A 26,838-nucleotide genomic window follows, 5' to 3' on the forward strand; every position below is an offset into this window, starting at 1 on the left:
AAGCCCACCTGGGAAAGGGAACCAGCTGAGGTGGGGAGGGCTATCTTAGCCCAGGTGGGGCCAGCCAGTTTATCTCAGGGCCCTTTGTTTTGGGGATGGCCTAATTTCCCACTCTGAGGTTGGTCACTGGCCTGCTTGCCCTCACATCCACTTCTCCCCTTCCCCTGCTCTGTTCTATGTCACAGGGGCCTGACTCCTGTGGCTGGCTCCCAGATGGGCTCGCCAACGGGAGGCCTGGCTCACACACCCAAGGGCAGGAGCAGGAGGGACAGCAGGCATCTCTTCTTTCTCTGCCTTGGGCAGGGCCTCTAGAGGGGACTGTGTCTCCTTTGTGCTCCAGCACTATTGTGCTGTCTCCCTGTCCATGCCCCAGCTCCCACCAGGTGGCCCTCCCTTCCAGGAGTGGCAGCAGCTCCTCCCACAGTTGCTAATCTCTAGTTGCTCACCTACCCTTGTATGCTCCTTCAGCTCTTCTCACACCAGGTAACAAATCCCCTTTATTATATTCCTGCTAATGAAGCCCCTGGCATGGGATTCCTCTGCTCAAACCTGACATACAGGCTCCCTGATCCTGCATGTGGGTGGATGGGGCAGAAGCAGCCCAGACTCCTCAACTGGTGGTCCCCCCTGGGCAGTGTGCACATCTGAGGGGGATAGGATTGGGGAAGAAGGCATGTTACCTTCCTTGCAGGTGCAGGAGCCGTCTACTGGGGAGCAGGTGCCACCGTTGTTACAGCTACAAACAGATGAACAGTTGGGGCCATAGGTCCCTGCCGCACAGGGAATTGCACAGATCTCTCCCTGGAAAAGGAGTTAAATTTTGGATCAGAGGTTGCCCCATACTGAGTGGCTGTGACAGGCAGAATGATGACCCCTGCCTTCACCTTGCCCAAGGTATCCATGTTCTAATCCCTGGAATCTAGAAGTATGTTACCTTACAGGGCAAAAGGGACTTTGCAGGAAGATGTGATTAAGGACCTTGAGATGGAAAATTTTGGATCACCCAGGTAGGCCCAACCTAGGCATATGAGTCTTTAGAAGTAAAAGATAATAAAAAAGGTGGCCTTGAGATGGCCTCCACCTGCCTGCATTGACTTGGAAGATGGAGGCGGGAGCCACAGGTCAAGGAAGGCAGTGGCTTTTAGAAGCTAGGACCAACCTTCATTTTATAGCCAGCAAGAAAAGGGGGACCTCAATCCTACAACCCTAGTAACTGAATTCTGTCACCAACAGGAAATAGGAACCACCTGCTTAACCATTCTGTTACCAGATGCCATAAAACGGCTCCCCAGGAAAGCATCCTCTAAGTTGGAGGTTAGTTAGCTCTTGGGTGAGGGAAGCAGGACTGGACAGAGGGAGAAATTGCACTGAGGTGCAGTTGCAACAGTGACCTGCGAGGAAGCTCTGGAGCTGGGATGGCCCTCAGAATTGTCCTATTGAGCAGGAAATAGATTCTCCTCTAGAACCTCTAGGAAGGAACACAGCCTGTTAACACCTTGACTTTAGTCCTAGGAAACCCATACTAGACTTTTGACCTATAGACATGTAAGATAACAAACTTGTTTTGTTTTAAGCCACTAAATTTGTGTTAATTTGTTATAGCAGTAACAGGAAACCAATACAGTGATCCTTACCAGTTGGGGGAGGAGCAGGCTTCCAGGCCACAGCACTGGGATGGGCAAAGCCCCCAGGGAACTTGACCCTTGAGTCTGTATTAGGTCACAGCAGCACAGAACTGAACCCTTTGCCTCTCAATCTTATTTGACTGTCACAGCAACCCCATGACACAGATAATAATTTTCTATCCCTATTTACTTGAACCTCAGAGAAGTTAAATGTAAGTAATAATAGCTAATGCTTATTAAGTGCTTTCTCAATATGGGGCACCATGCATACATCACCTCATTTAATCCTCACAGGACCCTCAGGAGATAGAAACTATTGCCTCAGCATTATTTCTACTTGGTAGATAGAATAATTGTATGGAGACGTTAGGTAACAGCCCAGGTCATAGAGCTAAAAATGGCTGATCTGTATTTGAACCCAGGCTGGCTGCTTAACCATTCGGTTACCAGGTGTCATAAAACGGCTTCCCAGGAAAGCATTCTCTAAGATGGAGGTTAGCAAGCTCTTGAGGGGTGAGGGAAGCAGGGCTGGGCAGAGGGAGAAATTGCACCGAGGTACAGTTGCAACAATGACCTCGGGTGATCTTCGAGGAAGCTCTAGAGCTGGGAAAGGGAGGGAGAGCCTAAATACCCCTACCAAATATCCACCACCCCAGGGAAGGGGGCATGACTTCAGGTGAAGCTCTCTGGCTGTGGGCCATTTCTGGAGAGGCACCCAGCCTGGACCCCTAAGTTTCCTGCAGTTGGGGAGGAAGGAGTGCCTCCATCCTAAATTGTGAATTAAGGTGGGTGGCCCACTACAGCGTCCATTACACCAGGCCTCCTTGGTGGGCTATTAGCTCCAGTAGGGAGTTCAGAGTGAGGGCAAGTCAAAGAGCGGGAGGGCCAGGAGAGGGACTTCAGAGGCCTTGAGGTGGGGTGGGGGAGCCTTCAGTTAATCAGAGAAGAGTGGGGTCAAGGCAGCCCAGGTGGGAAGAGTGTAGACACGAATACAGAGGAGTATGAGAGCTGAGAATATTCCAGGGGTAGGAACATTGTATAGGAAGGGAAAGAGAAATATTTAAAAGGGGAGTTGGGAGTCTTGAATGCCAGGTAAGGGAGTCTGGGCTTTTGTTCTCCAGGTCCCTCAGGACATGCCTTTCCCATTCAGAACCCACTTTGGAGCTGTCTGCTGTAGAGCATGTGATCACTGGATGTTGAATTCCCACTGTTTTCCTCTAGGGAGTGTTTCCAGCCAGCTTCTTGGATCTTAAACCTCTGCTTACTGTGGGAATGCTGATGCAGATTGGACTAGGAGACCAGAGCTTGTCTGGGCCCCACTAGCTGTGGTATACTGGATAGGTGTACCCTCTCTGAACCTCAGTTCCAGCATCTGTGAAATGATAGGTTTGAAGTACAGGAGCTCACCTCTCAACTCTAAGGGTCCCAGGCAGCTGGCCTCACTCCCATTTAGTCTACAGAGAGACCCAAGATTATGGGCCCCTGTAAAGGGAGGCTCCTTTCCAACCCTTTTGTCCTCTTGTCTTACCTGCCCCGGCTGGGTCAGGGGGGAGAGACTGGGGAGTGCAGAGTCTTGCACCAGAAGGTTCCACAGTTCCCACTCTTTCCCCTGCCAGCCCTTGGCAGGCCCTGACCAGCTGGAGTCTGCCAGCGCTCCCATTACCCAGATAACTCTAATTTCTCCAAGACTATAAATAGCCCAAAAGAACATATTTAAGCTCTGAGAGCCTTGGCCTGGGTGCAAATTGCATGCACAGTTCATGATTTTCTCTGCGTGAGTTTACATTGAGAGCGGCTTCTCTCCTGGCACCCTCGTTCATGTCCCCAATCCTGGTCCTCCTGGGAGGGCTCAAAGGGCCTGTGTGCCCAGCTGAGGTTCTGCTGGTAGGACTCAAAGAGGACTCTCCACCTTGGCCCTGCTCCAGGGGGCAAGATGCAGAGCACCCCACTGGAAATACCTGCTCCCTAGAATGCTGCAACTGGGCCCCATTTCCTCCCAGCACAGCCTATGCAAGGATATGGACAGTCAGCTTGGTCTTACAACAGCCTAAGGTCACCAGGTTGGGAGGGCTTTTGCTTCCCAGGGAAAGAAAGAGATTCAGAGAGGTGCAGTGACTTATCCAGGATCCCACAGTATATTAGTGAGGGTAAAGGAGCAAAAACCATACCTTCTTTCCAGAGCAGGGGCAGAGCCCAATGGTTAGAGAATGGACTCTGGTGCCACCCTACCGCATGACCTTGTGCAATTTACTGAACCACTTGGGGACTCAGTTCCTCCATCTCTAAAATGGGAATAATAACATCCCTACTTAGGATTGTTAAAAGAATTAAATTAGTTATCATATGTGAAGCAGATAGAGCAGGGCCTGGCAGCCAGAAAGCACTATAAAAGCTATTATTATTGCAAAGAAGTAGTATCTCTTATGAAAAGGATACACAAAACCCTCCAAGGTTTCAGCAGAAGGCGGCTCTGGAGGAGGGATCCACCTCTCATTCTAGAACAAATTCCTGGGCCCTTTGCAGGAGAGGAGGTTCACCTTCCTGCCACCTCCTCCAGGCTGGCTCCCTTGTTCCCATCCTCATAGATGAACGGGCTGGAACTTTTACCACCATAAAACAAAGGTACGGTCTTGGAGGGCAGAATGAGGGGCTACTGTGTGCCAGGAGCTGTTCCGAAAACTTTCTATTTGCTCCTAATAGCAAAAATGTGCAAACGGGGAAGTGGCAGTTTCTAAAATGCACAGTTGTGCCCTGGAGGAATGCGAGCTCAGAACAGCTAACTGAGCACACCCCTTCCTCCAACTCGCTGTCCTGACCCAGACCTGGTTCAGACTCCTCAGTAAGCACAAGTACTAACAGTTAAACTTTTTGTCAAATTCCCTACCTTTTGGCCTCTGATTGGAAGGTCAGGCCTGGGGTGCAGTTGATTGGCCGTCTCTGGTGATCGCCATGCCAAACAAGCCAATAATCAGCCTAACATCTCAGGTTTAGACTAACAGTTCTGCCCACCTCAGGGTGTCCCCCAGCCTAGGTCTGGTGATTCCCAGTGTGCCTGTGCCAACCCCCCAACGCACAGACCATTGTCCCAACCATACACCTTCCCAGTGTGGGGCACACTAGCAGGCCTTAGGCATGGTGGCCTGTGCGGCATCCAAGTCTACAGGGCCATTATTTATGTCGGCACGTGCTCAGGTAATCAGTGCACACACCTGTGAGTCTCAGTGTGTTTATCTCTGGGGGTATCTGTTTATACATCTGTGTATAAATATCCTGGTGTGTTCCCTCCATAGCCTCCCAGCCCTGCCCTGGTGGGAACTGGGTGCACACACAGCCACCATGGTCCTAGTGTACTGCAGGCCTGGTTGGTTCACGTGCCTGCCTCCATCCTGGGCTGAGCTCAGGGAGACGGATCTGATTTTATTCACATCTAGATTCTCAGGGCTTGTGATCCTGCTGGTACATAATGGGCCCTCGGTAAATGTTGGTTAATTGAAATGAGATACTTGTGTGTACACGCTGGCTTCTACTGTGGACAGAACCAGAAGGACTGGGCACTTTTCATATGCTTTCTCTCTCATGCCAAGCAATTCAACAAATGTTTGCTGAGTGGGGGCCAACTCTGAGCCAGCCCTGGTAGTGGGCTGCAGGAGCACACTGGAGCCTGAGACTTGTCTCTGCCCTTGGCAACTCCCAAGGCAGTGCCCCTAGCTGTACTCATGCCTGCATCCAGATGTGCTCATCTGTCCACTTACTTACTGTCTCCCCAGTTAGACTAGAAGCTTTATGAGAACAGAGATCTTACTGGTCTAGGTTGCCTAGTATCTCTAGCTCAGAACCTGTCACAGAGTGGAGGTACTTTATAAACAGTATTGAACAAATGAGTGAGGGGGCCTGGTGGGATGGGATTCTGTGGCTCTCATCACACACAGGAAGCAGAACATTATCTGGTCTAAGAATGGGTCCCATGCTACCACACTGATTCTAGGACTCCCTGGGGGCTCTTGTCAAAAGTGAAAGCCAGGCCAGATCCTGGTCTATGGTTCCATGCTGTACCTTGCCACCTCCTTCCCAAACCCGGCCAGCCAGTCTGAGGGTCAGAAATACGGCCAGAAAATTACCCTGTTGGCCTCTGGTGCATCCACTCAGAAAGACAAGACCCTCTGAGCTGAACAGGATCTCAGAGGTGATCGAATCCACCACCTCCGTGAAAAGAAGACCCAAAGAGTGGGCAGAATTGGGGCTTGCAGGCCAGTGCTCCTCAGGGGACTGGCTGCACGGACTGTGTCTTATCTACACCCCTTCTCCTCCAACCCAGTGCCTGGCCCATACTAGCCCTGAATATATATCTGTTGATCTTTTTGCATCCCAGAAAAAGGACAAGATGAGAGCCCAGGATTGTGATTTCAGATCAGAGACCTCACTTCACATATCCTAGCACCTACGCCCACTCCCTCAGCCAGGAGTATACCCTAAGGCCCTTTATTGAAGCTGTTCTCCAAGATTTCTATCCAGAATTCTGATACATTTTACTGCCGGAAAACAGCCTTCTCTTCTGATAGGCTCATGTTCGTACTAGGTAATAGACAGGCCTTGGTTTCCTTATCAATTGTATGTGGCTGTGGAATTCAGTCAGTCTCTCTAGCTTCCACCACCAAGAATCCTTATTAGTAGCCTCCCTCTAACGAAGCTCTCTCACTTTGAAAGACACTGCTGTCACTCTGTGGTGTCGTAAGGCATCACGTTTTGAACAGGTGCAATTTGGCCAGTAGCCATATGCCATGTGACTCTGGTGGCAGCATCCTGTCCACCAACCATGACCTAGAAATTCCCATGATGTCACCTATAACCAATCAGAGCTTCTGATCAGTGCATGCTAGCCTGGGATATCACACAGAATTCATTTAATTCTAATTAAAAGCAAAAACAAAACAAAGCAACCTTGGTGTTTTAGTTAGCTTTATCATAGGTAATGGAAGTTTGCCCAGAGGATTTGTAAAATGTTCAGAACCAATCTTGGCAACCTGCTGTAGGCTTTGCAGGTATCTAGCTGGGAACCACTGACTGGGTCATCTCTAAAGGCCCTTCAGCTTGGACTCTCTAGCATCTATTTGCCTGCAGTAAGGGTCTTAACCCAAAGGAGTTAGGAACAATGGACATGCAGGCCCAGAGGTGGGAGCCCTCCTGGGCCTCTAAGAATCACAGCAGCTGGTGGCCACCTACTCTGCTAATGTACACCTGGGATGGCCACATGCCTGTTCTTAATGGTGGGGGACAGTCCATTGTGTCAGACCTAGAAAGGATGGTGAGAATCACCAGGTCCATCTGCCTTGCTTTACAGGTGAAAAGACTGAGGCCAAGAGAGGGAAAGCAACTTGCTCAAGATCACACAGCCAACGCTAGGCAGAGATGGATTTGGAACTCCAATCTCCTGGCTCCCATTTCAAGCACAGAATGCTAGGGGCCCAGAAGTGGTGAAACTCTGACAGCCCATGCTGCCCTGCTCGTATTAGCAGCACACTCACCACCTAAGCACACAACATCCAGAGGACATGGTTTTGACCTTGAGGAAGGGCCACCTGCCAAGGCCCAGATGCTTTGGCCCTTTCTCATTCCCATCTCACCTACACAGCACACCCCCCACTTCCCATAGGGACAGGTCCCTGAGGTTCCCCACTGGGGAAAGCCTGCCAGTCCTGCTCAGTGTCTTCATTCTGTGAATGGGGGGTGGATGTGAACTCTTCCTCCCATCCAAAGGCCTGTTAATTATAGATGCAGCATTGGCTATTAACATCTTGAACTTGATTTGAAAGAGCTGCTGGCAGAATGGAACCCCTGGTGCTGGTCCTGCTAAAGAGATGCAAATCTCCCCTCCGCCTCCCACCAGCCTCCTTGTACGAAGTGGCAGCACAGACCCAGACCCCGGTGGGTAATGAGTTATATGTTCTATTAAATTTGTTTCAAATGCTGTTTATTGAATTTCTCCCCTGCAATATGCTGCTTTGTAGTTTGGCCCTGTTTGGGAAAATTAATCAACAGCTGGGCTTCTTGTGTTGATCATCCATTTTCCTTGCAATGGGCAGGAGGTTAATGAGTATTTTTTGGAGTGGAAGGAGGAGGAAGATGGGAGGTGGTTGACCCTCCCTCACACAAAAGCGGGGGGCAACTGTGCAAGTTTGTCTCTGGGTCTCCTTAAGTATGTTCTGTGGGCAGGAGGCAGTGTAAATGGAGTGGAGCTGGGCTTCCTAGATCCAGGCCAAGGCGGAGGGCATTCTCCTGCCAGCCTGTGGGAGCTCAGCAGAGAGGACTTTGCCACAGGACTAGGGAAGTTGCCCTGGCCCACACGTCTTCTTGTTGGAGGAGGAGGGATGCTTTAGGCAGGAAAGGGCCCTGGACCCGGGTTTAAGTAAGGTGAAAGCCTGGCTCAAGGTCACATGGCCTCATTCGTTCATCCATTCTGTCCATAAACATTTGCGGAGCATCTACTATAGGCCAAGTACTGTGATGGGCCCTGGGTCTTACTAGACTGGATGTGACCTCAGGTCCCTTTCAGCTCCCATATTCTTCAACTTTCCTCTGCCCTCCCACTTTCAGAGCATGTTTCCCCGGTACCTGCCCCACTGTGGCACTTACCACAACTGTACTGAAATTAAAAAGTCATCTCTCATCCATTAGATTGTAAATTCCATGAGGGTATTGGACTGGATCTGTTTTATTCAACCCTGTGGCCCTGACCCTAGCACAGTGCCTTGCCCACAGTCAGTGCTTAATGCATATGTAATGAACTAATTTAGTCATTTAGGAAATGTTTTTTAAGCACCAGTATGTGTCAGAAACTGTGTGAGGCCAAGTGATACATGGTGAGCAGAATAGAGTTTGTCCCTACCCTCATGGAGTTTACCATCTAGTGGCTGGAGGGGGGTGGGGCACAACATGCAGCTATGGCAGGAGAGGGGCTCAGGCTAGTCCCCTCCTGACTTCCAGATGTTCTGTAGGCTGTCTTCAGTGGCCTCCCTGTGCCTCTGGTTGCTCCTGTTCCCTCTCTCCCTGCTATTCCTGGAGTTTCAGGGCCACCAATGCAAGCTGTTTTTTGGTGTCCAATGTCACGTTAAAGCCAACAGCACACACGTGGAGTGTGCTTTACTGTTTACAAGGCCCCTTGCCAGTGTCTGCTCTGCCACACAGAGTGCCAGCTGCTGCACTCCCCCTGCCACCCTTCACTCCCTACTCCCAGTTCCAAGTCATAGGCAGTGCACTCCCAGGTGGGGAGGCTCATTTGTGATTTTCCAGGGAGAAAGAGTGACACATGATCCACAACAGAACAGCTTGGACAGAATGCCAGCGACGAAGGCCTTTCAATGCAGAGCAAACCTCACTGGACCTAATTAGCGTGTCACCAATAAGGCAGCCACTGACAGTGGATGCATGTTGGGGAAAAGAAACTCTGCATAAGGCATGAGGAACAGAGGGCTAGAGAGATGAGTCTGAGAGAGGGATAGAGGCCACTTGTCACAGCCATCCCACTTCTTCCTCTCTGTGCTGAGGAGAAAGGCCCAAGGCCCTTGTGGCTGTCATTTTGTCTGGTTCCCATGGGGATGGGCAGAGAAGAGCTGATGGTTAGACTTGAAAGCCCTAGGTCTGTCCAAAAAGAATAGGCTTTTGCCCTGGCTGGTGTGGCTCAGTTGGTTAGAGCATTGTCCTGTGCACCAAAGAGTTGCCGGTTACATTCCTGGTCAGGATATATACCCAGGTTTCATGTTCGAACCCCAGTCAGATGCGTACAGAAGCAACTGATGGATGTTTCTCATATTGATGTTTCTTTCTCTCTCTCTCCCTTCCTCTCTAAAAATCAATAAAAACAAAACATATCCTTGGATGAGAATTAAAAAAACACACAAAAACACACACTCCTTTAAAACAAAAAAACCCAATGAAGGCTTTCAGTGACCCGAGGCTGCTCTGTACAGTTGTGCAGGCTGTGCTCTGGAGGTGCCACTCCCATGACAGTTATCATAGTTTGAAGTGACAGCTGTGGGGTAAACTTAAGATCTGCATGTTGGACACTGTTGGACATTTGGGCCAATCCTGGTGATTTGATCCCGGTGGCTTTGCCTGCGGTGTGCATGTTGTGGGGGTTGGATATATGGGTGTGTGTGTGCATGTATACTGCAGAACTCAGATCCTCCAGGGTGGTCGCTGGGTGGTATGGGCCCAGGGCAATGGCCTGCTGAGTCAGAGTTAGACTATAGTGACAGTGACAACATCCAAAGTGGGAACCAAATTGTGGAGAACACAGGGTCCTGCAGAGGCCAATGGGGGTAGTTTACTAAGGTCCAAGCAAAATGTCACACATTCACAACTTAGGGGATGCTGCTAAACTACTTGTCAATGAACATTTATGATCACGCTTTGTGCAGGAGACTGACCAGGCCTGGGGGTGGGCTGGGATCAGGAGGGTGGCAGGATAGAGAAAAGGGTAGGGACTCAGGGATGATCAGATAGATCTGCCCCCAGCAGCTTTCTGTTCAGTAGAGAAACGGAAACATCTGTTAGGACAGAAATATCCACTATGTGCCACCAGAGTGAGTGTGCCAGCGTTGGGGCGGAGAGGCAGCAAGGGGATAGGAGCCCAGAGGTCAGAATGGCCCAGCCAGGAAGCCTGGAATGCCAAGCTTCAAACTTTGCTCTAGAGACAAAGGCGGCCCTGAAGAGCAGGCAAGTGTTCAGCCTATTTTAGGAAACCCCTCCTCCAAAGGCAGGAGTCTGGGCCACTCCTTTCTGTCTGAGAGGGGCTCGAGAGCCCAGCCTCAGGCAAATCCAAACACTTATCTATCTTGGAATCATTAAAATAAAAAATCATAGACTGAATGCAGAGAAAGCTCTAAAATTGAAACCGGAGAGGCTTTTACCAGGGAACAAAAGGAATGAGGGTGGGAAAGATAGCCTGTACTGTCCACAGGGTCCATCCCTCCCATCCCCTAATTCCTGCAAATGATCTAAGTCTTAATAAAGCTGGCTTCCTCTGGATTCTTCTGCTTCTGGTTCCTGGAGGTTTCTCAGCCAAGTTCTCATAGAATGTTTCCTACACATAATGTGGGCCTGGATTGTGTTCCCCGTTTAAGGCCCAGAGTCCTCAGGGGGGACGGTCTGAAGGGAGCTTAGATCAGATCGGACCCCCCTGTAGGAAGGAACATGGTGGCTCCAGCCTGGGGCAGAGCCTGTCTCAGGGGAGAAGGGGCTGGAGGGGTTCTTCCCAGCATCATTTGCCTGGGGAGTGGCTCACCCCTGGGCTTGAGAGTGGGGAGGGCGAGATGGCCAGAGTTGTGTAACCTTGCTGAGCCTGTTTCCTTGTGTATAAAATGGCAACAGTGACATCTAACCTCAGAGGGCTATGAGAACTCATGAGATGATGGATATGAGAGCATTTTGTGGTGGATGGTGGTCCTGGTGACGACTGATATACGTAGTGTTCTTAGAATAGTGCCAGGCCCAGAGGAGGTATTATATAAATGCTTCAGGCATTTTGATGATTACACATGGCCCAATAAGAACCTAGGCCCACTGCAGACATAAGAAAAGACACTAAGATTGACCTGCTCTGTGCCACTTTCATAGTGCTTGCCCTGTTTCACCCTTACAACCATCCTGCAGGTATTCTGCGGGAGAGGTGAGGTCTCAGAGGTGACCTTACATAAGTCACCCAGTTGGCAAGTGGCAGGACTGAGATCCAAGCTGTTTTTCCTGACTCAAAGCCCTCCCAGAGCTCTACCCGCTCTGCTAAGCTGCCTAAATTGACGAACCATGGTGTGTGGAAACCAACATCTATTGAGCACCTACTGCATGCTGTGTTCTTAGACTTTGATGTCACCATCTCCCTACACAGGGTACAGAGGTCAAATGCAGCACCATTTGTCCACTCCCCTGCTCAAGACTGCAAGAGCCCCCCTCTTGCCTGCTGAGTTCAGCACAAGTCCCCACCCTGGCATACAGGACCCAGCCTGCTTCGCTTTCACTATGTTCCTCCACCACCCTGCTCATCTGGGCCTGAAGGCTGGGGAGCCTGGGCTGGCTTCCCTGTGCTTGTCTCAGGAAATTAACATCCCTCTGCAGAACTTTTAGGACAGGCAAGAACAATTATTCAGTAGTGTGCCTGGAGAGAAATCTTGAGGGTTTTTATTTTTATTTTTATGTATTTACCCCATTGTTAGTTTCCTTATTAGCCCCATTTTGAAATAATTTATTCATGACCTTTTCTGAAACATCTTTCATTTTCCAGACATAATCACATCTTCTGGCAGGAATCCCTTCCCCTCCTGGGGTCCATAATTATGCCTGCAGATGGGATTATTGGTGTTAATGACTAAGGGGGAGATAGCTGGGAGGGGCCATACTGGGTGGGGTCTTGGACTTGAGTGCAGGGGTAGCAGGAGGAGAGTGGGTTCTTCCTTTGTCCCAGACCTGCAGCCTTGGTGGGGGGTTGGTCTTCGGGCCTGGCTCACTGCTCCTCCCCATGCCTCTGGGTTCGCACACCCTGGCACTTCTGTTAGTCTCAACAACCTGTTTCAGCTCAGTTTTACATCAGCCCCAGGATACAGGGAGCAGGGTTTGCACCCTCATTTTTCAGAAAGTCAAGGCACAGTTAAGTGACTGGCAAAATTGACAGCGAGTTGGTGCAGAGCCAGGGTTGAATCCCAGGTCTGACTCCTGGCTGGTCCTCCCCTTAGCACTGACCTCCCCTCTCTGCTCAGCTGTCCTAAGGTGAGTCTGGCCTTGGAACCGTAAGCCCTGGGTTCTAGGCCCAGCTTGATCATCTTAGACAAGACTCATAACCACTCTGCACATCGGTTACCTCATCTGTGAGATACAGCTAACAATACTTGCCCTACTTTCCTCACAGGAGAGCTGTGAGGACTGAGAAGCTTAAGTGTGAGATGGTTGAGCCCCAAAGTAAGGAGGGAGACTGAGAATCCCAGCCTTCCCTCCCCTCAAAGACAAAGGTCTGGGTGTGGCTCAGTAGTTGAGCATTGACCTATGAATCAGGAGGTCACGGTTCTATTCCCAGGGCACATGCCCAGGTTTCGGGCTCGATTCCCAGTAGGGGGTATGCAAGAGGCAGCTGATCAGTGACTCTCTATCATTGATGTTTCTCTCTCTCCCTCTCCCTACCTCTCTCTGAAATCAATAAATACATTAAAAAAAAAAAAAAAAAAAGACAAAGGTCAGGAGGTCAGTAGGCCCCAGATGAGAAATGAGGTTGCCGGGTTGTCCCCTTCCTAGGAAAAGGCCTTTGTGAGCCTCAGTGCTGGTTATTTACCATGTATCCATAGCCCTCTCCTTGTCAGGCATTTTGGTTTGTGACTAAGAATGCAGGCTCTGGGTGCAAACAGCTATAGGCTCAGCTCCTGGTGGCCACTTACCAACTAGGAAGGTTACTTCACCTCTCCAAGCCTCAGTTTCCTCATCTGCAAAGTAGGGATCCTAACAGCCCCCACATACAGGGTGCTGTGAAGATTAGGTAAAATAACGTATGAAGAGCAGAGTGTCTAGCCCAGGGCCCGCTGCAGTTACTCAGTGCTCCAGTCGTGTGCCATCATATTAACTTGGTTGTCCCCTTCCTCCAGACATTCCATGGATGCTCCTCTGACTCATGGCCCCACACTCCGGTGGCTGCGGAGTGGCCAGGATGGGGAGCAGGCAGGGGCAGAAACACTGTTAGCACCGAGACTTGTACTAAAAGAAAATGGGGAGTGTTTAAAGCATGGATGCTTTAGGCCTGCCCCGACAGCTTCTCCTGCTGCATGGAGAGAGGTGCAGACACCAGGCCTGAGATCAAAGCCTCCTGCTCCGGGCCCTAGTAAGGAGGGCACTGATGAGGACATGAGGAGCACTGCAGGGGGAGGATAGTGCGACATGGGGCACATTTATTTTTTAGAACAGAAGAGTCAGCAGTTTCCCCTAATAAAGCCACAAACTGCGGGGTCCCAGAAGGGGAAGGCTGGACTCAGCCTTAGTGACATAAAACCAATTTCCCCTACTTTGCTCTGTGGGTTAATTGCCAACATGATTTAACACCCTAGGGACCTTCCACCCCATCCCTTTCTGCCCTGGGAAAAATTGGTAGGTGTCTCTGCTTTGGGGACAACAAACTCAGAGATGGAGGGGAAGGTGGAAAAAGGATCTGCCTCGGAGTTGTGTCACCTCCTTTCCATCCCAGTTCTTCTAATTATTTGCTGTGTGACCTGAGATATGCTGCATTCCCTCTCTGGACCTCAGTTTCTTCCTTTGTAAAATGAGAAGATGCATGAGGGAAGGGCTGAGTAGTCTTCCAACTCTGCCATTAGGAAGAATAATTCCTGTTTTGTGCTCATATCAACCTTGAAGGACAGGCATTATTAACCCATTTTATAGATGGGAAACTGGAGCTCAGAGAGGCTAAACATGTTGTCTAAGGTCACACAGCTACTGAGCAACAGACTTGGTATTCTAACCCTGCCATGTCTGACCCTAGAGTGTATACCCTTTGCCTCCAGTGTGTTGTCTTTACACAACTACATAAGGAACCTCAACAATCATTTACTGAGCAATTGCTACATGCCAGGCTTTGTTCTAAGCACTGTATCTATTTTATCTAATTCAATCCTAAGAATAACAATATCACATAGTACCATTATTTTAGTCTGCTTTATAGGTAAAAAACTAAGACTTGAGAAACTTAACTGGGCCATGGCCACCCAGCAGGCAATGGCAGAGCTGGGATTTGAGTACTGGAATCTGTGTGTGTGTGTGTGTGTGTGTGTTTATTTTTGGATCATTTCTATTACTTTGCACTACCTGGGCTTTTCTGCTCACATGGGCATGGCAGCTAGAGGGTGAATTCCTCATCTCCAGCACAGCATCCAGGAAAATCTTTTCCTATATAATTAGGAAGCTACTCAACGGGGTGGGGTAGGGTGGGGGGAGGGAGAAGAGAAGTTGGTTTTCTACTCTTAGCGCGAATAGTCTACAGACTGAAGTTTGATGAACAAAACAATTAGAAGAAGAAATGCACACAAATCATATACATGTCACCGGGCTCTAATTTTCAGCCCACAGTCTCCTCTGGCCCCAAAGCTGTCCTCAGTCCCTAGTTCCAGCTTAGGAGCCATATCAGAGGCAGACATGCACTTTGCCAGCTTGAGGGGGTGGAGGTGGACTGGGGGAGGGTGACATCTTTAAAGGGCATCAGAAACCTTAGAGGAAAATTCAATCACTGCTCCACTGATCTGGATTTTCATAACTCTCACCCCTCCCACCTTCCCCAGCCAGAGCAGCCAAGGTTTGCGTGTGACCTACCGACAGCATGAAGAAAGGGTAGAAAAATGTGGAAACGAGTTTGTTCATTCGGGTGATGGAGTGCCCGCTCCCCTTGCCAGCATGCAGGGTTCAATAACGGCAGGCAGGGCTTCAAAAAATTGCAGCATAAATAGATGAGCCCTTTAAGGTAATAGAAATTCTGTCATCCAGGGGAGAAATATAGGCCCTGGATCCCATGGGAGGGGACACCAGGTCCCCCTCCCCCGCCTCACATGCCCCTCATCCCCATTATAGCCAGAGCTGAAAGGGAGCATCTGTGCTGAAGAATGACCAGAGGGCCCCTTATCTCCTGGCCACATGGGCTCTCCCGGCCACACGGGCATCTCCCAGGCACACCGGCTCCAAGCGGGAGGAGGAGGCTGGGAGGGGGTCTGGGAAATCTAGTTTTTGCAGCTCTGGTGGTGACCTCACAGGCTGTTCACTCCAGGTGCCAAGGTGGCAGCAATTAGTCCTAGGGCAGCGCAGGAGGCTTCATCAGGCTGGCTGCCTAGGTGAGGCCTAATTAAAGAAAGATAGTCAGCAAAGGAGTGTCGTAGGGCCGGGAAACTGGCCTTCTCCCCCCTGTGATGAGAATGTCTATTCTTGGTTCTGTGGCTGCCCTTGGGGACCCAGGAGCCCTGGCAACCCTGCAGCTCCCAGCCAGGAGGAAGTTTCAACTAACTCTGCTCTCTTCCTCTCACTCCCATTTCTACCTGTACCTTCAAACAAGGCACTTAGGCCTGGGCCAGTCAGCCTCTTCAGGTGGCATAAATAACAATAACAGTGGCAGCATCAACACTAATAATGATAATAAAAGTTAACACTTGTTGGAAGATTACCACAAAGCCAGGCATTCTAAATATTTCATAGGTACTAATTAATTTAATCAGCTCAATAATCTGATGTACTTTATTATTATTCTCCTTTCACATATGAGAAAACAGAGGGACAGAGAGGTAAAGCATCTTGCTCAAGGCCACACAGCTAATAAGCAGCAAAGCTGGTATTTGAAGGCAGGGGGTCTTGCTCCAGAGTCTCTTCAAAACCACCACACTGCATAAGGTAGAAGCTCACATTATTTACCTAAAAAACCCCAGAGATGATGTTGGGGGACAGCTGTTCCAGGACCACTACAGCTACCTGTTTATCTGAACTGCTAAGAAGCTAATGGTAGATTCAAGCCCCAGCCCTGCTGGCAGGGCCTGCTGAGAAATGCAGTAAGTTTCTTTCCTATAAAGGTCAGTTCTGGAAACTTCTGCTTTAAAGGCATTGCTCTTCCCAAGAATTTCATTCATTTCTCAAAGAATACACTGAGCAAAATGTTCACATAGTAGGCACATATGGGAGCAGTAAGAAGTACAGAGTTGGAGGAAGACAAACTCAGAGTATAAACTATGTTCTGTAGGAAAAGAGGAGACGGAAGGGTTAATTTGAAGAGAGGAGTATTCAGGGAAGACTTCATGGAAGAAGCAGCCTTTGATCTTAGCCTGAAAGGTGGAGGAGGATGTTCATAGACTAAAATAAGGGTAGTGGGGGTGAACATTTCTAGGAAGAGCAAAATGCTTCAGAAAAGGCGCAGGTTGAAGCACCAAAGCAGAAACTGTTTGGGGAAAAGTGAGTTTTGTGTAGCTACAGTACAAGTTCGTGGCAGGACTTAGCAGGAGGTCACATTAGGGTAAACCAGTTTGGAGGGCAGGTTACAAAGTACTGCGGTTTGAGCTTTACTTGATGGATTTGAGAATCTGTGGAGGAGGGTGATGTGACTCTCCAAGTGGACAGACAGCTCCACTTAGTGCAATTGCCACAAATCAGCTACTCCCCAGGTGGGCAGGAAGAAAGGTCCTCACTTTCTGGATCATTCCTCACTTGGGCATTCCCAGGACTCTGCCAGCCCGAGCCCCCTGTCACCTTCACTCTTTCCTCCCCACCCTTGTTCACAGTGGTGGTTTTCTGACCAGGTGTGGACCCTGGGGTCTAACCCGCAAGAACCACCATGGAGGAGAGACTCGTGGAGCTGTCCAAGGTCCTGAAACAATGCCACTACCAATTTTACTTACTTCCATTTGAATGACTGGCTCCTACACCATTGTTTCTGTTGGGCAGAGAATTTCATTCCCATTTTACAGATGAGAAATAGAAGCCTCAAAAGTTAGCATGACCAGAGCTAGGAACTTAGTTTCTTGCCTTCCAGTCCCAGGCTCTTTTCTGCCACCCGCAGCCCCAATATAATTCAGCAATGCACACCCCAAGTGATTCCATTCGTGCTGCCATGCTAACATGTAAGATGCCCAGAGTCTCTCCCACCTCCACCTCTATGTCCATTTCCTCAAACACTGACAGGCGTGTCCACCCCACAGTGCTGCCGAGACTGACCATTTAGGGTGCTTGAGTAGATCTGCCTAGGATAGCAGCTGCGCATGTTCATGGCTTGCTCCAGTGGGAACCCTTGGGTGTACCTCATTCTCACATTCTCCTGGAAAAGGGTGCTGGGCTTGGGAGAAGCAATGTTCCCCCACTACTCTCATAGTTCACTAATAACTACTATCATTTTTACGGTTTTTCTACTGTGTTCCAGGCATTGAGCCATAAACTCCCCATATAAAGTTTCTCACTCTTATGGACAAGTTTCCTCTCAGTAGAGGAGGAAATTCAGGCTTCAGCAGGATAAATGACTTGCCTGTAGGCAGGGTGGGGATTGGAAGGCTAGAATATGAACTCAGATTTGTGTGGTTCTATAGTGACCTGTCAATCAAAGCCTGTCATCTAACACGATAGTTCAGTGGCTCTCACCACTGCTGGTTTTGTGATCCCAGGCAAGTCACTCATCCTGTTTGACCTTCACTGTCATTTGCAAAGTGAGGAGTGTGAAAGTGCACCTCTGTAGGGTTCCTGAAAGGACTAGAGATGAAGCCTGCAGCAAGGACTCCATAACTGTTTGCTGCTAATGTGAATATGATTTTTATTGGGCTGGCTGGGTGTCTGATTAGATTTTCCATATCCCCAGCTAGGAAGGTAGGAAGGAAGGAGAAAGAGTATGAGGACCAGCACATCCAGAATGCCAGGTAGAACTTGCTTCTGCTCTATATTCTTATGGCCTCAGGGGGTGGGGAGCACCTTGTTGGAGCAGGCATGTCACTGGGCTCCAAAGGGTGGTTCTGCACTACTTCATCATAACTCCTCACATTTATGTTGAGCCTGAGACCATTCTCAGCCCTCAGAGACTGCTTTCATGGAGCTATCCCAATATCCTCCTTAAAGAGCTCTTGGCAGGCAGGGAGAGATCTGGTGGAAGGGGATAGCTGGGGATGTGGCCTCACATCCATTACCATCTTGGCTACTCACATCTAATAGCAGGCAGGACTGATGTGACTCCCATTTTACAGATGAGGAAACCGAGGCCCAACAAAGTAAAGTAACATGTTCAAGATTACTGAGCCTAGGAGCAAGGTCTCTGAACACTCAGAAAAGGGCTCTTTTAATTAGTCTCTAATTAATTGCCCATCCTAAAAATCTTTTAAGGAAAAAGGCAGGTACATAAATTCACAAACCAACCAGTCAATAGAGGCGCTGATGATTATTATTAACTCTGGGACACTGGGGGAGGATTTCTACCAAGTCTGCTCTGCTGATTGCCACAATCCCCCACCCTCACCAGAGAGGGCTTGTTGCAGGAAGTCCCATTCATTCAGAAGCTGGGGTGAGGTCAACAGTAATGATTTCCCCCTTAGACTCTGGTGCATGCAGGAATGAGTCACACTGGATGAGAACAGCTGACTCTTCCATAATCAGCTCCAGCCGCTCCTGCTCAACACTTGACAGGGCCCAGAAGAGCCTTTCCAGGTATAATGAAGCCAGGTAGGAAAAGATGGGTGGAAATTTGTGAGGTCTCACCAGGGCAGCTTGGCTTACAATCTATCTTAGCTCCAAGCCCCAGGCAGGAGGGACTCCACAGCTAGCTGATTTCTATAAGTTCCAAGTCCCCCAAAGTTCAAGAGCATTTGCATCCCAGGGGGCTAGAAGAGAGGCAGTAGCCTGGCCTCCAGACTGTTGGAGCTGCAGCCTGGGGCCAGTGGGCACATAGACACCAGACTCTCTAGGCTCTCCCAGGTCCCAATTTCCTATTCTCCTGAGGAGCAGTGACTAGGCAGGCAGCTGGAGGTAAGGAAGGAGGAACAGGGAGGTGGGACTCCCCGCAGACTCAGCCAATGTACACAATCAGACCATAAACACACACACACTCACACACCTCCCTGCTCCTACTTTTACCTCATTTCCCCCAGAAGGGCGTGTCTCCTGACTTGGTCCTTGGAGTCTGCATAGTAGGCCATGTTAGAAGTCAGAGAGTTCATCTCCTTCTACAAATTCATCGTTTACAGATGGAGGGATTGGGACCATGAGAGGGGAAGCCATGTGCCCAAAGCCATAGAACTGCCTCAGTAGCCAAGCTGCGACAGGGGTCGAGACGCCCCGCTAGCAGTCTGGTGTGGTCAGTTCACGCCAGCTTCAGCCACCTGAGCTATGGGAGATTTTAATTCCAAACAACTCTCTTACCCAAACCCCTAACCTAGGCACTCCATTTTTTCCACAGAAGTTATGGATAAAGCTCACATCAGTAAAGGTAAATTGGAGAGGAAACATGCAGGAAAAACAGATTGGTCTCTTTTGAAGATGCCACTGGAGCTAATTTTCACCCAGTTTATCTTCCCTGGGGAGGAGGAAGAGGGAGCAGAACCGAGTTTTGTTCCATAAACCAGGGGCAACTGCCCACAAGACACTGTCACCAGGCAAACCCCCACTCCTGTAGTGACAAGGGCTTCCTTGTAGGATTTCCACTTTGGCCTCAATCAGACCATACCCAGACCAAATACATCCACATCTTGGGGGCCGGGGGGGGGGGGGGGGGGGAGGGGCTGTAAAGCTTCCCAGGTGATTCCAATGGGCAACCCAAGTTGAACACCACCCCCTTTCCTACAAAAGCAAGGCCATTCACCAGCAGCATTGGCATTGCCTGGGAGCTTATGAAAAATGTAGAATCTCAGGCCCCTCCCCAGGTCTATGGGCTCAGAACCTGCACTTTAACAAATCCCACCGGGGATTTCTAACTTCACTGAATGCTGAGAAGTGCTGACGCAAGATCCTTTATCACAATCTCTACATCTGACAGCAACTTTGCAAGGCAGATGTGCCATTCCACAGGCAAGGAAACTGACCCTGAGAGAGGTTAACTTGTTGGCCCAAGGTCACATAGTTGGTGAGCAGGACAGCCAGGATGGGACCCTGGTCTGGTTCCAAAGGCCATACTTCCTACTGCACAATAAAATATATGGCCATGGGGGACCTCTGAGTTTTTGGGTCCTGAGACCCACTGGGCACACTCCACCTTTGAACAAGATTTCACTTCCAGTGTCAAATTCCCTAGAATCCAACCTCATAAACACCAGCATAATTCATGAGGAAATACAAATAGTAAACAAACACGAGGGGAAAGGTTCACTCTCCCTAGCAATCAAAGAAATGCAAATGAGAGCAACATTGAGGAGCCATTTTCTACCTATATAATTAGCAAAAATTTAAAAAAAAAGAATGTTAGCAAAGTTGTTCATACACAGCTGGTGGCAGTACAGATTTATATAACCCTTGAGGAAAGTAATATGGCAACATCCATCAAGAGCCATAACTAATTATGCCCACTGACCCTGGGAATTCACCCTAAGGAAATTATTCAATAGGAGGGGAAAAGCTGTTTGTAGGGAGATGCTCAGTGCAACATTTGCTGGGAATACTGGGAACAGCTCAGTATTCATCAGTAAGGGAATGGCTGAGTAAACCGGGGGTACATCCGCTCCTCCAGTGTTATGCAGCCACATAAAATGGTAATTAAGAAGCCCAAGCAGCAAATGTGGGTGACAGAAAGCAGATGCTAAACTGCCCACGTGTACTGTGGTTATGATGTAAAAATACAGATGCTTCTTCACTTACGATGGGGCGATGTCCTGATAAACCCATGGTAAGTTGAAACTATTGTAAGTCAAAAGTGTATTTAATGCACATAACCTACTGAACACCATAGCTTAACCTGGCCTACCCTGAATGTGCTCAGAAGACTTACATTAGCCTACACTTGGGCAAAATCACCTCAGTGCCACTGCCCAGCATCACGAAAGAGTATTGTACAGCATGTCACTAGCCCAGGTAATGGTCAAAATTCAAAATTCAAAGTATGATTTCTACTGAATGCATATTGCTTTCACACCACTGTAAAGTCAAAAAGTTGTATGTCAAACCATCGTAAGTTGGGGACCGTCTGTATTGTATGCGTAAGGATATGGATAGGGAAGAACTGGGCACCAGGAAGACAACTGGTGTTTCAGGGTGAGAGGACAATGGAAAGACCCCCTCATTACTTTCACAATTACAAACCCCAGCAGAATTGGCTCTTTGAAAACAGCTTTGGGGGCTCTCCAGTCAAGGGATCTGATTCTGAGTAGGACATGGAGATACTCCCATTCTTTATCCCTGGGCACAGGGCCACAGCCCAAGATTCCACCCCAAGGCAGGAGCTGGCCGCTCCTCTCCTGTGTGGGGGTGAGGGGCACAGGGGCCATGGGAGACCCGTCCCATCTTACCATGAAGCCTGGGGCACAAGTGCAGCTCCCAGTGATGCTGTGGCAGTCGGCACCATTCTGACAGGCACAAGACAGCTGGCAGCCATCGCCATAGTAGCCAGCGGGGCAGGACTCATTGCAGTGGTGGCCAGACCAGCCTGGCTGGCAGGTGCAAACTCCAGTTACTGGGTGGCAGCTGAGCAGATGAGAGAGGAGGAGAGGACAGTCTGGTCAGGAAAGCAGGCATGTCCCACCCCTGCCCACACCAATCTGGTCTGCCTGGGGTAGCAGGATCAAAGGGCCTCTGAGGCTAAATTGCGTAATGCCTCATTTGTTTGTCAGAAGATCGCAAGATCATGTGGTCTTATTATCCCGAAGACACTGAGGCTCATGGTGGTTATATAATTTGCCTAAAGTCACATAGCAAGGAAGTGGTAAAATCAGGATTAGAATAACAGGTCTCTGGACTCCCAAACAAGTGCTCTTTACAGTACAAATACACACAGGCCCAAACAAAAGGCAGCATCTTCAGTCCCTTCCCTTATGGACTATGGAGTCCAGAGTTTCACAAACTTTGCACCCAAGACTGATGCCTGGTATAGAGCAGGCACAAGAGCTTTACCATGAAACCAGTGGCATATCACAGGTACTCAGTGAACATCTGTTAAGTTAAAATGAGACCTCTGAGCAAATGGGGCTTCCCGTCTCTGGCAAAGTCTGCACTGGAGAGTATACTCTCCAGCTGTGCTTTGCCAGGGCTCTTAAGAGTGATGGAGCTTGTCTCCATCCCCTATCTGTCTAGGTCAGAGAAAAGGCCACTTGGCTAAAGGCAGGAACTGCCTGTCATGACCTCTAGACAGCGGGGCAACCTCTGGTTGGCAAAGGTCTGAAGCGACAGCCAATATCTATTTATGATCAGAGGGGATGCGAGATGTGGTGACTGTGCTTCCCAGGGCTTCTGCAGGTGTGTAACTGACCGATGGCCCAGCTGCTGTGTCTGAAATCCATCACTGCATTTGCCCAGAGGCCACACTTTCCCCGAGCTGTTCCCAGCTAGAGCACAGTAGGGATGTAAGATCAGAGCACATTCCTGGGAGGGCTAGGACTCCTCCAATGGCCAATTTTGGTTTAAAGACTTCCTTCCTTACCAAACATTCTTGGAACTGTGCTGCAGTCTAAGACTCTCCACCCAGTCTTCCTCGCTTCCTTCTCGCCTTCACATGGGTCTAGTGCTCTCAGCCTACCCAGCTCCCTCCCCATTTCCCTCACAGCTGTCTCCCTAGTAAATCTCTTGCACTTGACATCTCCTTCTGTGAGGACTGAGACTAACACTCTAGAGAAGATGCTGGATGGCAGAGATGAGCCTCTTAGATTCCCTGTTACCTGCTACCTAGCACCAGAGTCAGCTGAAGGGATATGGTTGAAAGAAGCACACTCTGGGCTGGCAGCAGGAGCCTGGGTATGTCTTAGTTCTTCTAAGTTCCACAAGGACATGGGCTTTTTCTACCTGGGTCACAAGAGTGTGCCTGGTTCATATTCACAGCCCACTTATAAGTAATTCTTTTCTGTGTCTGTTGACTTGTTTATCACCTCTCCCCCCCACCACGTGACAACTCCATGGGGAGAGCCTTCTGTCTATTTCACCTGTGTATTGTATCCCAGAGCCCAGCAGGGTCCTTGGCACACTGGAGATGCTCAGTACTTATTTGTCAGATGAAATAATGAACAAGCTAATTGTGTGAAGCTCAGCCAAGCCATTTCTCTCCTGGGAACCCTGGTTTTCTCATGGAAAATGAGGGATGGACAGGAGCAGACAGTTTCTGACTAGGAAGTGCAAATAGCTAATAATCATTTTGGAAAATGTTGGATTCTTAACTAGCCTCATTAATCATTAATTGGATATCACCTTTTCTCTATCATAACAGTAAAAAAATCTTTGAAAAGGAGCCAGATTCAAGCTGGTAAAGGTTTCTGAAAAACAACGTGGGGATATGTATCAGGAGTCCTGCTAAAAATATTCAGACCCTTTGGTCTGGTAATTCCAATTCTTTCTTCTAATATTTTTTTTTTTTATTTCAGAGAGAGGAAGGGAGAGGGAGAGAGAGATAGAAACATCAGTGATGAGACAGAATCATCCATCGGCTGTCTCCTGCACACCCCCTACTAAGGGTCGAACCTATAACCTGGGCATGTGCCCTGACTGGGAATCAAATCCTGACCTCTGAGTCACGCCGGGCTGGTAACTGCATTTCTAAGAATCCATCCTAAGGGAAATAATCATAGTTGTGAGGAAAGATTTATGCACACAGATGTTCCCTGAAGCATTATTTATAACAGTGGAAAATGGAAGCAATTTAAATAATAAATAATATGTGGCCAGGCTGGTAAAGCACCGGGCACTTTACACATATATTTCTAATCATCATATAAGCCTGTGAGTTAGGCATTAGAACCTCTATTTTACAGATGGCACTTGGAGGTTATATGACGTGCCCAAGGTCACACAGCTAAATCTGGCAGCTGGGATTCAAACCTAGGTCTGTGTGACTGTGTTCTGTCCACTGCCTCAGGCTGCCTCTGGCAAAAGGATACTGGTTAAATGAATTATGACAATTCAAATGAAGGAATGTTAAAGAAGCATTCAAATATTTTCCAAACTATTTAATGATATGATATAAGGTTAAGTGAAATAAGCAAATTATATACAAAGTCATGATCTAAAATATGAAAAAAAGTGCATACAGACATGAATGGTGAACAAATTACAACAGAATGGTTTTTCTGCTCTCCTCTAGGTTAAGAAATTATGAGTATTTTGAGGGTTTTTTTCTTTAAATTTCTATATATTCTCTAACATTCCCAAATTGAGCATTTATTGTATTTATAAACAGATGTAAAGCAATAAAAATTATAAATATGTAAAAAAGAAATCTGTAAAGGATGAGATTTTGAAGACTTCTTGACCTGGAAATTCTTCTAAAAATTTCCAGAAAAATTCCTCCCTGAGCCCCACACAGTAAGGGGAGAAATAGTGGCCTGCATGGATGCCATGGGGCAGGAGGCCCTATTTTGTGGCTCTGACTCTCAGCCAGACAGTGTGGGGTACTCCTATTTGTCCCAACACTCTGAACAAAGCCCTCAGGCATGGCCTTTCTCAGTTTCAACTTTCCAGGGGCCTCCTCTGAGGTTTTGGTTTAGGGTTAGAAGGACTGGCTCAGTCACTGTGGTGGAGACTGAGATACCTGGACCCAGGAAGTGATGAAGCAGCAAGTGCTGGCTGCAGCCATCAGCTCTGCCCAGCCTGGGAGATTACAAAGGTCTCTCAGGCACCTTCCGCCCTTCCCATCAATAGAATCTCTTACTGCAGGTCCTTGCTCTTGCAGGAACACCATCCTATGGAAAGCAGGTTACAAACACAGTGAACCAGCAAACGCTGACTTCTAAGCACTCCTGCATTTCCCATTTCCCATCGCAGCGGTCGGCGTTTTGGCTGCTCAGGGGTGTGTCTCAGCACCAATTTTACTTTTTAGTCTGAAAACCAGAAAGCTCAAAACCAAACCTAAAATTCTTTCTTTCTCTCTCCTTTCATGTCCCTACAATTTTGTTTTAATAAACAAGATCTCTATTTCCTTAGTTTGGTCACTTGTCATGTTTTATAAAAACTCCAAAATCCTTTGGAAAAGAGGGTGGGGAATGACTGCTGATTGAATGGTGATGAATGAGAATTGTAATCACCATGTTCTCGGCACCTTTTCTGTTTGTTTGTTAATCCTCACCTGAGATATTTTTTCCACTGATTTTTTTTGAAAGAGTGGGAGGAAGGGAGGGGGAGAGAGAGAGAGGAAGAAAGAGGGAGAGGGAAGGGGAGAGACATCAATGTGAGAGAGCCCCCTGCATGAGCCCCAACTGGAGCTGGGGATCAAACCTGCAACCCAGGTATGTGCCCTTGACTGGGAATCGAACCCAGGACCCTTTGGTGCGTGGGCTGATGCTCTAACCACTGAGCCACACCAGCTAGGGCTTGGCACCTTTTTCACATCTCCCTGCTCTCCTCCTTCCAATGGTGGCCCTACAGACAAGTGACTGTTGGTTAGGCTCAGGCAAAAGTCAGGAACTCTGGTGTTTAGGTTTGCTCTGTTTCTGTTTCCTCACCTTTCTCCCGTTTCCCCCAGCCATAGATTAATCACAAGTTAATGGAGCCGAAAGTTGAACAATATAGGAATCTTTTCAGGGTGGATTTTTCTGCCTTTCCCCCGGCTGCTCTGAGATCACTATCAGTGCTGCATCTGTTGGCTAAATCAAATCTTTCAGAGGTAATACATGATCACGGCTGCTAGAATTCGTCTATGACAACCCAATTGTGGAGGGGACCTGGAAGAGGCCCGGCACACAGGCATCCTTTCTCAAGGTTATTCCTTTATGGAGGATGGTTTCTTTGTGTGTGCTACACAAAGGGAATGAAGTGTTGAGGAATCTTATCAGGCACTTTCCTCCTTCCTGGGCACATGGGCTCGACCTCTTTAAAGCAGCCTCTTCAGAGGGGTGCAGAGCAGATAGGCTGGGGCCGACTGGATGAGTAGGGTTTCCTTTGGTTGGGGGCTGGGAGTACTTGTCTTCCTAATAAAGGTACTCAAGGCCTTGCAAGCCGGCTTGGTGGGGCTCTGTGATAAGCTCTTACAACAAGCAAGCAGAAGCTGTGGGGCAATGAGGCTAGGCTTCGGGGAGTCCCATGCTCCATCTCTCAGGAGTGGGATGGAAGCTTCATTTTCAAAGACTACAAGAGAACTTTTACCCCCACTGGGCTGTTGACAGGTGATGGACAGATTGGGAAACAGAAACACAGAGAGGAGACATTTGCTCAGACAGAGGTAGTTCTGAGGTCAGGACTCAGGAGGCCCAGAACCTACCAGAACCTGCAGCTGAACTGCTTTGGGATAGGAGTTATAGAGGTTTCCCTCCATTTTTCTTGGGTCCCAAGAGAAGGCTCTATAATGGGACAGAAGCTGATAGGAAGAAGGAAGTGACCTGTGTCCACACAGAGGAGGAGAGCTGCTCTCTGGGTCCAGGAGAACAAGGCAAGTACAGCAAGAGGCAGTTCAGTCAGACCCGAGGCTCTCAGCCTTGGCAATTTGCCTGCCCCTCACCCCACCCAGGAAACATTTATGGTTTTCAGAACTTGGGGGCGGGGTGTTGCTACTGGCATCTTGTGGGCAGAGGCCAGGGATACTGCTAAACATCCTAAAATGTACAACAAAGCATTATCCAGCCCCAGATGTCAA

The 26,838-nt window shown here is 48.8% G+C and overlaps 1 protein-coding gene across 2 annotated transcripts in view; it reads right to left on the bottom strand.

Moving 5' to 3' along the window:
• Positions 1-26,838, bottom strand: part of MEGF11 (multiple EGF like domains 11) — a 330,575-nt gene that overhangs the window by 33,713 nt on the left and 270,024 nt on the right. For both annotated transcript variants that reach the window (XM_081155271.1, XM_081155272.1), the window contains exons 10-11: positions 21,581-21,755; positions 681-801 (exon numbers count right to left, since the gene is read on the bottom strand). In XM_081155271.1, the coding sequence (XP_081011397.1) occupies positions 681-801; positions 21,581-21,755 (296 nt within the window). The remainder of the gene's footprint in view (positions 1-680; positions 802-21,580; positions 21,756-26,838) is intronic.

This window comes from Miniopterus schreibersii (genome assembly GCF_964146895.1).
Source record: "Miniopterus schreibersii genome assembly, chromosome: 1".
NCBI classification, from domain to species: Eukaryota; Metazoa; Chordata; class Mammalia; order Chiroptera; family Miniopteridae; genus Miniopterus; species Miniopterus schreibersii.